Below are 12,913 nucleotides of genomic sequence, written 5' to 3' on the forward strand. Positions count from 1 at the left end.
GTGCCTGCCCCCGCGGCCTGACGCGGCTGTGCTGTCCCCCCTGGGACCCCGGGAAGCTGGGGACCGCGACCATCCTACGTTTCTACCTCTAGGCCAACGTCTCGCACGCCGCGGAAGCTCCACGCATAGGTGTAGGCACGAGCTCATGGATTTCCTTCTGCTCTAGGCCTCCTTCCTCTGTCTCTTCTTTTCTTTCTCCCACCCCCACCATCAAAAGTATTTATTGATTTACATGTTATGTCTTTTCTTGAGGTATTGAAATCAGAATGAGAAAGTCGGGTTTTTTTTTTTTGTTTTCTAAAGATTTTATTTATTCGGGGAGGTGGGTGGGGGGTAGCTGGGTGATGGCACTGAGGGGGGCATTGGATGGGATGAGCCTGCGATGAGCAACTGTATGTTGGCAGATCGAATTTAAATTAAAAAATGTAAAAAAATAAAAATAAAGATTTTATTTATTCAAAGAAAGGTGGAGACACAGGCAGAGGGAGAAGCAGCCTCCCACCGGGGAGCCCATGGAGGGACTGGATTCCAGAACCCCGGGGTCACGCTCTGGGCCGAAGGCAGACACTCAGCCACTGAGCCACCCAGGTGCCCCAAGAAACAGTTTTCTATGGAGACCCACCATAGGTTTGTCCAGAAGTAGCACCACTTTTCCCCCCCTCGTATTTCTTTCCTCTCTCTCTCTTTTTTAAAAGATTTTATTTATTTATTCCTGAGCAATACAGAAAGAGAGAGGCAGAGACTCAGGCAGAGGGAGAAGCAGGCTCCCTGAGGGGAGGTGGAGCAGGACTCGATCCCTGGACTCCAGGATCACGCCCTGGGGCAAAGACAGGCGCTAAACCTCTGAGATACCGGGGCTGCCCCCTGATTGCTAATTTTAAACAACAATTTATTACAGAACGACTTCCACTTGACAACACTTAAAAAAAATCCATTTCCAACTACTCCCTGTCAGGCTTTTTACTGACTAGGGTGTTTGCTTTCAAGTTTTGCCTGCCTAGGATATATTCCCTTCTTTAGGTAAAAACGCCTCCACTTCCCTTTAGGGATACTTCATGGCACAGAGACTAGAACCGGCAGAGCGCCCGACGAATCCAGGGGCCCATCGGAGCCCTCACGGTGCCAGGGGCCGGCTAGGAGTTGCTACCACGAGGCTGCCATCTTGGCCTTGAGAGAGTGAAGATGCATCCAGCTCCCATCTTGTTCCTAGTTGCCTAGGGCTGCTGCTGCTGCAAAACCCCAAAAACCTGCCGCTGACTTGGCACCTGAAAGCAGCAGAATTTATCTTTCACAGTTGTGGAGGCTACAAGTCCGAAATCAAGGGGTGTCAGCAGGGCCAGGCTTCCTCTGGAGGCTCCAGGGGGGAGTCGTTCCTCCCATCTTCCAGCTTGTGGGGGCTTGTGGCAAATATAACTTTCTCTGATAAGGACACCAGTGGTTGGATGTAAGGCCCACCCTAAATCCGGATGGTCTCATCCTGAGATCCTGACCCTCGCTCCCAATGAGTCACATTCTGAGACTCTGGGTGGACATGCCTTTTGGGGGCCACTGTGCGGCCTACTGCCCTTGGCTCTTCTCCAGGCCTAGTCCTCCAGGTGCTCGGGAGAGACATTTGAGACTCTCTCCTCCCTCCTCTCGCTTCCACCTAGTTTTATGATCTGGGGGGCGTGGCTCTCACTTTGGCTCCCCGTCTCGAGGGCTTCCTCAGACAGTGAACACCTCCTATCCCAGATCCGTGATCAATTGGCAAGGTCGGGCAAGCTTCCTTGCTATTGGTTGGGTTGAAGCTGGCAACTTTTCATCATTTGTCATTTCCCTTTCCTTTTTCTTGTCATTCGTAGAAAGAAAGGCCGAATCAATCATTTTGGATTGTATCGTGAGCCACACGTTGCAGGTCGCAGTGTGATTTACACGTCGCAGCTGAAGATCCGGTGAGGGCTTCATTTCCCATCGACTTCGTGCTGAGCGTGCTTCTTGGTATCAGAGGACTTGAGGGAAGCCAATAAAGTAGGAGTAATCACTGGGTGGAACCTCACCTGGCACATGCATCTGCGCAGCGCTCAGTGTGTGCCCCCTCCCCACGCTTCCCTGCACACGGGCTCGTAACCCCACTACCTGTGCCAGCATATTCCTGATGGAAAGGAGATGCACGATGTCCAGGGAGTCATACTGATAACCGGGGGAGAACTGACAGGTAGGGGGGTGATCTCTCATTTTGGTAAACAGAATACTGGTGTTCTCATTAGAAAATAGGTGGGAATGAAATCTGGGATGGGGGCTAATGGAAGCATCAGCTGTTTTGGCCTGTTACTTTGTTGCCAGTTATAGCACCTCCATTTTGCTTTAGGGAACTACCCCCCACCCCCAACTCTGAAGTCTGTGTGGTTGGGGAAGGGGATGGGAACCAGCCTGGGTTGCGGGGTGTTGTGTCTCCTGACCACGATTGACTCACGGATGAACAAATGACCAAAGCTTGTCCTCAGAGTCAGTTAGCATTAGTCCTTGGGCTCTGGCTGGAATTTAATGGGAAGGAGAAGCTTTCCTTTCACTGGGTGGCTAAGCTGGTAGGATGTCACTTTAGAAGTGCTGCTATCCACATCTGTCATCAGCTAGGAAGCCCACCTAGCCACGAAGTCCACGCAAAGGAAGGCAGGCTGAGGGATAGGAACCCTGATGGCATAATTTGGGCTTTCAGATCTGGCTGTACCCAAAGCCAGGGCTACATTCTGTACTTTTCATTACATGAGGGGATAAACGATCTTTTTTTTTTTTTTAACTTAAGCCAGTTTGAATTAGGTTTCTATCACTTGCTGCCAAGATCTCTGATAAATATAGGACTACTCTGAGATTATATGAGTGGATCTGTCTACAAAAGTTGTCTCAGCGGACTTCTCACCCAGGGGTCTACAATGATAACCACCGTTTATTGTTGGGTTTTGTGCTAATTGTTGGCACGTGTCATCTCTGTAATCCTCATGCCACCCTTTGAGGTATTACTGGTCTCATTTTAAGACCTATTTGGGCTGAGATAGGTTAAGGAACTTTCTCAAGTCTACACAGCTAGTGGCAGGGCCAAGATTCCATTCCAGGCTGGTTTCCAATGTTTATGCTCGTAATTAGCATAGTATCACTAATTCTCCTATGTTAATGAGGGCTCTTGTGCCCAGTGATAAAAGGAGCACATCTGTTCTCATCTCAGAGCGTTGACTGTATGAAAACTTTAGGACTAAATAACTCATCACATGCCCTGTTTGGCCAACATTACCTCATCCTAAGGAGACCAAATGGAAAGGTTAGATGGTAGAGAGGCGGTTATCAGAGACCTGAAATGAGTTCTGCAGTTCTTTGAAATATTCTAGCATAGGTCCTTGAAAATTTTCAGCTTTAAAACAATCACGCCCCTTTGTTTCTCCTTGACATTCCTTTAGCTACTGTCATTGTTCTTTTGTTGGCAAATGTAGAAAATGGTATCCAAAAAGTAAACTCACTTGCTTTCAACGTTCTTTAGTTAAAATAATTAGCTGTCAAGGCACACTTATCTCAGACCTCAACACTGGTGAGTTTTGCTAAGGAAAAGTCACAAGGCAGAGACCACCTCTGGAGTTCATGGTTCGCACGCGTGTGTTCTGTGCTTCCAGGGTATTCAGCGATCTCTTGAGAGCCACCAGCCAGCGCCAAAGATCTTATAACCTACTCCTCCTCCTGAAGACTCTTCCATTTTATTTATTTTATTTTATTTTATTTTTTAAATATTTTATTTATTTATTCATGAGAATACACAGAGAGAAGCAGAGACACAGGCAGAGGGAGAAGCAGGCTCCATGCAGGGAGCCCGATGTGGGACTCGATCCCGGGTCTCCAGGATCACGCCCTGGGCTGAAGGCGGCGCTAAACCGCTGGGCCACCGGGGCTGCCCCCAAGACTCTTCCATGTTAAAAGGAGCCTACAAGAAGGCAATCTAATGAAACCAAACTATCACTGACAGTAGAATCTTGAGCCCCGTGGTAGCTGGCTGGTCAAAATGTTTGAAGAATATACCCTTTTAGGCATCAATTCCCCAATAGGAAGGACAACTTACTCTTCGTAATGCAAGTTATTGTTGGTACTAGTGGCTGCGGCTGTGCGACCTAAGATGATCATGGATATGGTAAGTGCAGTGATTCTCAAACTTTTTACAAAGGATGACCTGAGAGATGGTTACAAGCAGAGATTCCCTGGGCTCTAACCTCAAGGATTCCCAGAGGGGTGGGCCTGGGAACCTGCATTTGATCAATCTCCTCAGTTGATTCTGATGGCGGTCCAAGGATCACAAGAAATAGAAATATGAAAATCTCCTTCCAAGCCCTGAATTTTAAAGATTCATTTACTCATTTGGTATCTGGTGCTATTTAGCTCTTAAAGAGAATGTATATAATCCTTAATAATTAGGCCTATGGGGAGGAAATGAACAATAATTTATGACAAATTTTGAAAGATAGACAAACGGCCCCGGCTGTGCTTGAAGTAGTTTTGGGGACAAGTATAGGCAGACGTTCAATGCACTTATTTTCTACTGCTGACACTAGTGGAGTACGTGCAGCCTTCAGAGCAAGGGCCTAAAGGACCAATTCAGACATGGCTGGGAATCCTCGAAGGCCAGGAGGACAGATCTTTGGTGTTAGGACCCATCAGGCTAACTCCTGTGTGATGTTTATGACTTGGCCAAAGTATACTCTCCTCTGGGAGGCTTCCTTTCACCTTCTAACTGTTCAGATCCCTTTATCTGGGTTCCTGGCATCAGTAGCAAGGACCAACCCTGAGCCCCTGTATTTCTTACATACTGTCCACCCTGGTGCAGTTTTTCAAACACCTTAGAACTAATGCTTCAAGGCCTTTGCATGTGTGGTCAGTCACTGTTCACACTGCTAGCATCTTTTTCATTTTTTAGGTTTTAGCTTAAATGACATCTCTTCAGAAAGACGTTCCTTATCATTTTACCTGAAAAGTTTCTCATCCTCAACTAACCCTATATAACAAAAAATTAGGATTTAAAAAAAGGAGGGGGGATAATCCCCCCACCCCAAATGATAAAAGAATACATGTGTTCTGAAAGAATTTGCGAAGTAGAGAAAGGAAAGAAAAAAGCTGATAATCAAACACTCCTGAAAGCACCCACCGACCGTTGGAAAACAATGGAATCTTGGTGATAAGCCAGTGCTAGCCCTCTTGTGCCATGGTGCTCTTAAGAGCATTTCCAATTTGTCTTGCAGGTCTAAAGAAAACAGTTACTGTTTGTAATTATGTTGGGATAATGAAAACCTGGCAAGTGAGCTGTCTTCCTAAGACGATCCGGTTGGCCAGAATGTATTTTTGTGGAATATTCTCTTTGCCAAGATTGCCTGCTTCAGATGAGTTAGTAATATTAAAACAGAAGAAAAAGAAAAGACTGCAGCTTCTCAGATAGAGATGAAACTTTATTTATACATAAAAAATTATACATCAGGAATTCTTTTCTAAAAACAGTCTCTTATTGTAAAGTTCAAAATGAAAAGATTCAAAGGGGCAGTGTATAGCTCTTTATAGTATTTTACAAACCACAGTCACAGTTAAACAATTCTTGAAGCTGCAAAAAAATATACCTCTCTTATAACAGGAAATGCATGACCTCTGTAACTGCAGACTTAGATCTCATGATGGTGTCAAAAAACCAAAGTAAAATAAATTAATATCATGAAATAGAAGACTTGGCACGGATGTTACACAGGCACTATCTCTAATCACTTTCCTCCATGTTAATTCTTCCCCGTAGGTACAATACTCAACAGAGAGTTGTTTTTTTCTAACAATGTTTATCATCACCATGAAATGATTATAAAAGACACAAGACCAAGGACTCTTATAGTTTAAAAAAACCTATCTCCCATGATTATATGTTTCTGAGTAATAATATTAACATGATCTACCCCATATAAGAAATAAAAAGTGCCGTGATGTTTGGGGACCAAATAATTTATAGAATAACTATTAATCTATTCTGGAGCAAGGAAATTTTGGTACCATGTCAATCTCAACCTCGCTTCTAAAAAAACTCATTAATTAAAAGAACTATTAAAAGTTCAAGAGATAAATTAAATGTGAAATGGCTGCTATATCCAAACATGACTGAAAACCTCTTAGTAAGACCATGATTTTTTTTGTTGTTGTTTTGTTTTTTTTTAAAGAGCAATGGTTTAATTTACAATATTTTGCTAATATAAAAAGGTTCTAATTTATGTGATAATGAATGGTGTACCCACCATCTCTCATCTTCTGTTCCCGTTCCCAATCCCCTCCCTTGCTAATGCCACCATTTATTTATCAGTAGTGGTTATTCATGGAAGTAACTCAGTCTATCTGAGATGACAACTTACAGAGATGGACAAAAATCGTGTAATTTCAGGTACAATGAACTTAGATGTCACCTTCAATAGAAAAGAAAGTTACAGTATCTGCTTCATCTTTTTTTTTTTTTTAAAGATTTTATTTATTTATTCATGAGAGACACACAGAGAAGAGAGAGAGGCAGAGACACAGGCAGAGGGAGAAGCAGGCTCCATGCAGGGAGCCTGACGTGGGACTCGATCCTGGGTCTCCAGGATCATGCCCTGGGCTGAAGGTGGCACTAAACGGCTGAGGCACCCGGGCTGTCCTCAAAATAATTATTTGAAGAAAAGCCCACACTTCCTCAGAAGCCAAAGACACATAAAATTCTATGCAGGGAGCCTGACGTGGGACTCGATCCCGGGTCTCCAGGATCATGCCCTGGGCCAAGGGCAGGCGCTAAACTGCTCAGCCACCGGGGCCGCCCCTGCTTCATCTTTTGAACTTAGTGTTGCTTTTTAATTTTTCCCTTCATTTTTAAGTTTCAAAGGAGGCCACAGTTCTATAAGACTTAGCCAAGAAGTACAATAAATTAAAAAGGTCTTATTAGAAGATGTCAATGATGCTAATTTTCTGCCAGATGAATGGAGACTTGAATTAATTAGGCTTTTTACCACTTTGGAAGAGGGGAGGGGCTGCCCTGAGCACCTTTCCATTCTGTGTAAATAGCAACTCTGTTCTTTTATTATCAATGCTATTCTACTGGGCTTAGTCTCTCCGAAGGGCATAAAAAACCTCTGGTCTGGCCTCACGTTTGATTAAAACTGGGATGGCATGAAAGAGTATTACACCCAAGGGAGCAGTAAGATGGTAACTCATGGAAAGCATCAGGCAGAGAGAAGAGGTTTTTCTCTCTTTGGCAGAGGACAAAGACGCTTCAAGGGGACGGGAAAAACAAGTAACTACATGATGCAGAAATATCCTATCCCCTTAAGATGAATAAAACAAAGAAAAAGAAGTAACCAAAGGTGATATTTTTACTTTAAAAAATACAAAGTTTCCCAAAACTGTATGTTAGAAATTTATAGAAGGGTGAGGAACTAGAAAACATGTCTTCCTTTCGTCCAGGAAAAATTATAACGAAATTAAATGAGAGCAATGGATGCTTTTGCACAATGTTCTGCATTCAGAAAATATTACTAAAAATGACATCTTTAGTCAAATGGTAGCTCTGTTCAATTTTGCTTAGACAAGAAGCTGTTTCAGTTTGCTTAGGAGAATTCATCTCTTTAAAAGCTACGCTCCTTGAGTAGGCTACTGTTTACGCTGATATCATAAAAGAGCAACGAAGAATAACTTGTGCCATAATCCCAACAGTTTACTGTACTCAATTTTCACAAAGCCTAAACGAACTAAGAATCAGAAATGTTTTTCCATTAAAACCTCCCACCTCCTACCTAGTCTCTCATTTTGTGTTTTTTCCCCCCACACAAAACAAAAAAACAAAACCCCTCATGCTTTATCAAAACTAGAACACAGAACTAGTGAACAATTAGTAAGACTCTGTAAGAAAACATAACTAAGAGAATTTTAATTTAGGCTTTAACTATTTAGAATGTTCTATTTAACATCTTAAGAGACAGTGCCTCAAAGCATTACCAAGTTATGTACTCTCATTAGAGTGGTTATGATTAGAGTTTCCATTCATATTTTTGTATTTCAAGATTATGAACTTGAGTTTTAAAAAAGACTACTCATGATTGATATAAAAGATCAGTCCCCAATAAATTAGCTAAAATCTGTTAAATATAAATGGGTAAAATAAGATAATCTCAAAGCAAAGTTTAAAGACTTAGAAAGCTTTAGCTGAGCCCAGAGAGACCAAGTCTTTGACTTCACACCGCTAATGGTTAATGGCATATTTTGTCCCTTAGATTGCCTCTCCTAGAAGTACTTATTAAAGTTGGAAAGATCAAATTAGTTTTTCTTAGTACATGAGATAACATAGAGGCCCTTCTTTCTTACTTAAAAACCAACCAACCAACCAACACAAAAAACCCAAACAAGAAACGAAAAGCCCTGGTTGCCCAAACAAGCAAAACGTCAACAAAACAGACAAAATCTCCAAGCCCTCTATTTGTAAATGTGTATTCACTGGCTGCAGTTTAGAGGGAAAACCCGAACAATTTCAGATGCATGGATTTACTGCAAGGACTCAACACACTTACTCCAGGGCGGGTTAGGAACAGCTGATGAGGAGGTCTACACTGGTGGAGATTTAGCAAATAGTCCTGAACAGACCTTACACAATACTTGGGAGACACCACAAAAATTAGGGAATAGGTGGGAGATCCTCAAAATAATTATTTTTTTTAAAAAAGATTTTATTTATCCATTCATGAGAGAGACAGAGAGAGAGAGAAGCAGAGACACAGGCAGAGGGAGAAGCAGGCTCCATGCAGGGAGCCTGACGTGGGACTCGATCCTGGGTCTCCAGGATCATGCCCTGGGCTGAAGGTGGCACTAAACGGCTGAGGCACCCGGGCTGTCCTCAAAATAATTATTTGAAGAAAAGCCCACACTTCCTCAGAAGCCAAAGACACATAAAATTCTATTCCACATAAGAAATACTGACTTTAGGTTTCCACGTGACTTAAAGGACATACAGCACAAGGTAAGTTTGTATGGTTTTTAAGACTAAAGTAATCTCTAATTTTAAGAAACTCAAAACAAAGGAAAAAGGTGGACAGACTGACAAAAGAGTGTTCTTCAACTTTTCTTCATTGCACAGGGAAATCCCCCTGAAGTAAGAATAAGAAAGTTTAGTAAGTTGGAAATGTTTCTAACCTTAACCGTATTTTCCTTTATTTTTAATTTTTTTAGATTTTTAAGTAATCTCTACACCCCAACGTGGGGCTCAAACTCACACAATACTGAGATCAAGAGTCACATGCTCCACCGACTGAACCAGCCAGCCATGCCCGTATTTTCCTTTAAAGCCATATTTTAATATTGATGTAGGTTTCATACAATTAAAGATTTTAAGGAGCAACCTCAGCTTTTATGTAATTCCTTACTCACCTTTATGAACCCTGGTCAGATTGGGCTTGGATGAAGGATATGATTTTAAACCTTAACTTAAACAGAAGCTTTCAAAGCAATGAATGTTTTCTAACTGTGACCTTGTTTAACACAGAAATGATAAACACATCTCCTTTCTGTCATTTATTTTTTTTTTTCTTCTCGTTCTTTAAAAAAGCATGCATATTTACCCAACCTTAAACCACTCTTTCCTTTGCCATTTCTTTTAAACTAAAATTTAATTTTAGTGTTTTGAATAGCAATGCCTGGTTAATAGCAATGCTTAAAGACAAGGCTACTTTTCCAGTTAACTACATTTTTTACCCCACAGGGCTGAATATTCAAAAACTCATGGCTGACTTATCAAAAAAGATTTTCAGGTTATAATCTACTTTATTATAAAAGGAGATAAATTTTTACACACAATTACTTATAGATAACACCGTATTTAGAAAAGTTTAAATTTATCAGTTTGAAAATATACCTCACTGAGATATACTTACTTATAAAAACATACTGCCTTTGCCATGTGAAAATCTGGTGTTTAGTTCTCTAGATTTCTTTATCAGAGCTTTTTTCTGAGCTTCATCAAACCGATTAACTTTGAGATCTTTATCACGGTCAAATGGTATTCTTTCTTGGGGCTTATTTTTCTCTTCGGCAGCCTTATTTTTTAATTTCTTATGATGAATGTCCATAAGAGATTCTGATCTTTTTGATTCCTAGGGGAGAGGAAGAGGGGTAGAAATGAAAATCTTTACTTGTACAGAGTATGGACAGAATATGATCATGAAGCAAAATGATTAAGCAGTCATGATGAACGAACATTAAGGAGGGCTTTTACAAACCCTAATAGGTTTTGCCAAATCCAAGACAGGATCTGGCCTGTCCTACAGATTTCATTTTTATTTTTTTTTTAAAGATCTTATTTATTTATTCACGAGACACACAGACACACAGAGAGGTAGAGACATAGGCAGAGGGAGAAGCAGGCTCCATGCAGGGAGAACCTGACATGGGACTTGATCCCGGGTCTCCAGGATCACGCCCTGGGCTGAAGGTGGCGCTAAACCGCTGAGCCACCTGGGCTGCCCTATTTTATTTTATTTTAGAGACAGACAGAGCACAGAAGGGGAGCTGGGGGAGGGGCACAGAGAGAACCTTAAGCATGCTCCACAGCCAGCACAGAACCCACCAGAGGGCTCCAACTCAGGACCCTGAGGATCATGACCTGAGCTGAAATTAACAGTCTGATGCTTAAATGACTGTACCATCCAGGCACCCTTTGATGCATTCTAAGGTAAACTGTAGACATCATTACACAATCCCTAAGTACTTTAGCATTCATTTCATTAGCTAGAACTCCACATTTGTTCACAATTTTCTCCTTTAAGGTAAATTTACATGCATAAATCTTTTTTTTTAAAGATTTATTTTATTTATTTATTTATGATAGACATAGAGAGAGGCAGAGACACAGGAGGAGGGAGAAGCAGGCTCCACGTCGGGAGCCCGACGTGGGACTTGATCCCGGGACTCCGGGATCACGCCCTGGGCCAAAGGCAGGCGCCAAACCGCTGAGCCACCCAGGGATCCCCCAACATGCATAAATCTTAAGTGTACAGTCACTAAATTTTATAATTCAAAATCTGGAACATTTCTATCACACTTTGCCCCTTCCTAGTCAATACTCATACCGTGACCCCAACAACCAGTATTCTGATTTTTTTCTACCACAGATTCATTCTGCTTAATGTAGAGCTTCATATACATGGAATGGTGCAGTATGTACTTTCTTGTACATACTTCCTTGTACTCAGTGTAATGACTTTGAGACTTATCCAAGTTCCATTTATTTGTAATTTGTTCCTTTTTGAAAAAAAAACAAGATTTATTTATTTGATAGAGCGAGCAAGAGCATACACAAGTAGGTAGTTAAGTAAGTGTTAAGCAGAGGGAGAGGGAGAAGCAGCCTCCTTGCTGAGCAGAGAGACCAATGTGGGGCTTGATCCCAAGCCCCTGGGATCATGACCTGAGCTGAAGGCAGATGCATAACTGACTGAGCTACTCAGGCTACCCTGTTATTTGTTCCTTTTTATTTCTGAGTAATATTTCATTGAATTATTTATTGATAAGCATCTGAGCTGTCCCCAGAATGTTGCTATTATGAATAAAGCTTTTTTTTTTAAGATTTTATTTATTCATGAAAGACACACAGAGAGAGGCAGAGACACAGGCAGAGGGAGAAGCAGGCTCCCTGTGGGGAGCAAGATGCGGGACTTGATCCCAGGACCTTGAGGTCATGACCTGAGCTAAAGGCAGATGCTCAACCACTGAGCCACCCAGATGCCCCTATGAATAAAAGCTTCTATGAACATTCTTATAGAAGACTTTTTTCCAATGTGCAAATCTTTTTTTTTTTTTTTTTTTTTAATTCAAATTCAAGGGCAGCCTGGGTAGCTCAGCAGTTTAGCGTCTGCCTTCAGCCCAGGACATGATCCTGGAGTTCCGGGATCGAGGATCACATCAGGCTCCCCGCATGGAGCCTGCTTCTCCCTCTGCCTGTGTCTCTGCCTCTCTCTCTCTGTGTCTTTCATGAATAAATAAATAAAATCTTAAAAAAAAAGAAAGTTTAAAAAAAATAAATTCAAATTCAACTATTTGAATTATTTGAACAGATAGTGTATTATTAGTTTCAGAGGCAGAGCTTCTCACAGAAGTCTTTTTGAAGACATTAAGGATAAAGCATATTCAATCTTTGTGGTTAGGTTTTCATTTGCCTTAAGTAGATGCCCAGGGTGATGCTGTAGGGTCACAGGGGAGGTATAGTATAGGAAATGCCTATTTGTTGGGGAATATAAAAAATAGTGAAAGAGAAAAAAGGGGAAAGGAGAGAAAATGAGTGGGAAATATCAGTAAGGGTGATGGAACACGAGAGGCTCCTAACTCCGGGATATGAACAAGGGGTAGTGGAAAGGGAGGTGGGTGGGGGGTTGAGGTGACTGGGTGACAGGCACTGTGGGGGGGGGGCATGAGCTCATCGGTAGGATGAGCACTGGGTGATATGCTATATGTTGGCAAATTGAACTCCAATAAAAAAAAATAAAAGCACAGGTATTAAACCATGTATTAAAAAAAAATGCCTATTTGGAAAAAGGCCCAGCTTATTGATTTTCAGCTATTCTTTTCTAACAGAACTCATTATGGCTATAAATTTTGCTTCTAAGTACCACCTGATAGTGCATTGCATACATTTTTGATATGTTGTATTTTTGTGTTATTCATGTCTAGGTATTTTCTTTCATTATCATGTTGTCTTTTTTTTTTCATGCAAAATTCAAATTCTGAATTTTTCTAAGTTCCACTTGTATAAGTCTTTTTTTTTTATGAAGTCTTTTAAATTATTCTGAATTTTTACTTAAATTTCTTGAGTTCAGAGAACATGGCTTTAATGATAGTGATTCTTAGTTTTTGTTTTTTTTTTTTTAAGGTT

The 12,913-nt window shown here is 41.4% G+C and overlaps 1 protein-coding gene across 1 annotated transcript in view; it reads right to left on the reverse strand.

The window, feature by feature from the left end:
* Positions 1-5,446: 5,446 nt before the first annotated feature.
* GPALPP1 (GPALPP motifs containing 1) overlaps positions 5,447-12,913 on the reverse strand; it is a 40,277-nt gene continuing 32,810 nt past the window's right edge. Inside the window, exons 8-9 of the mRNA XM_055336004.1 lie at positions 9,924-10,142; positions 5,447-9,140 (exon numbers count right to left, since the gene is read on the reverse strand). Of these exons, the coding sequence (XP_055191979.1) occupies positions 9,924-10,142 (219 nt within the window). The 3' untranslated portion in view covers positions 5,447-9,140. The remainder of the gene's footprint in view (positions 9,141-9,923; positions 10,143-12,913) is intronic.

This window comes from Nyctereutes procyonoides, unplaced genomic scaffold (genome assembly GCF_905146905.1).
Source record: "Nyctereutes procyonoides isolate TBG_1078 unplaced genomic scaffold, NYPRO_anot_genome, whole genome shotgun sequence".
Classification (NCBI taxonomy): Eukaryota; Metazoa; Chordata; class Mammalia; order Carnivora; family Canidae; genus Nyctereutes; species Nyctereutes procyonoides.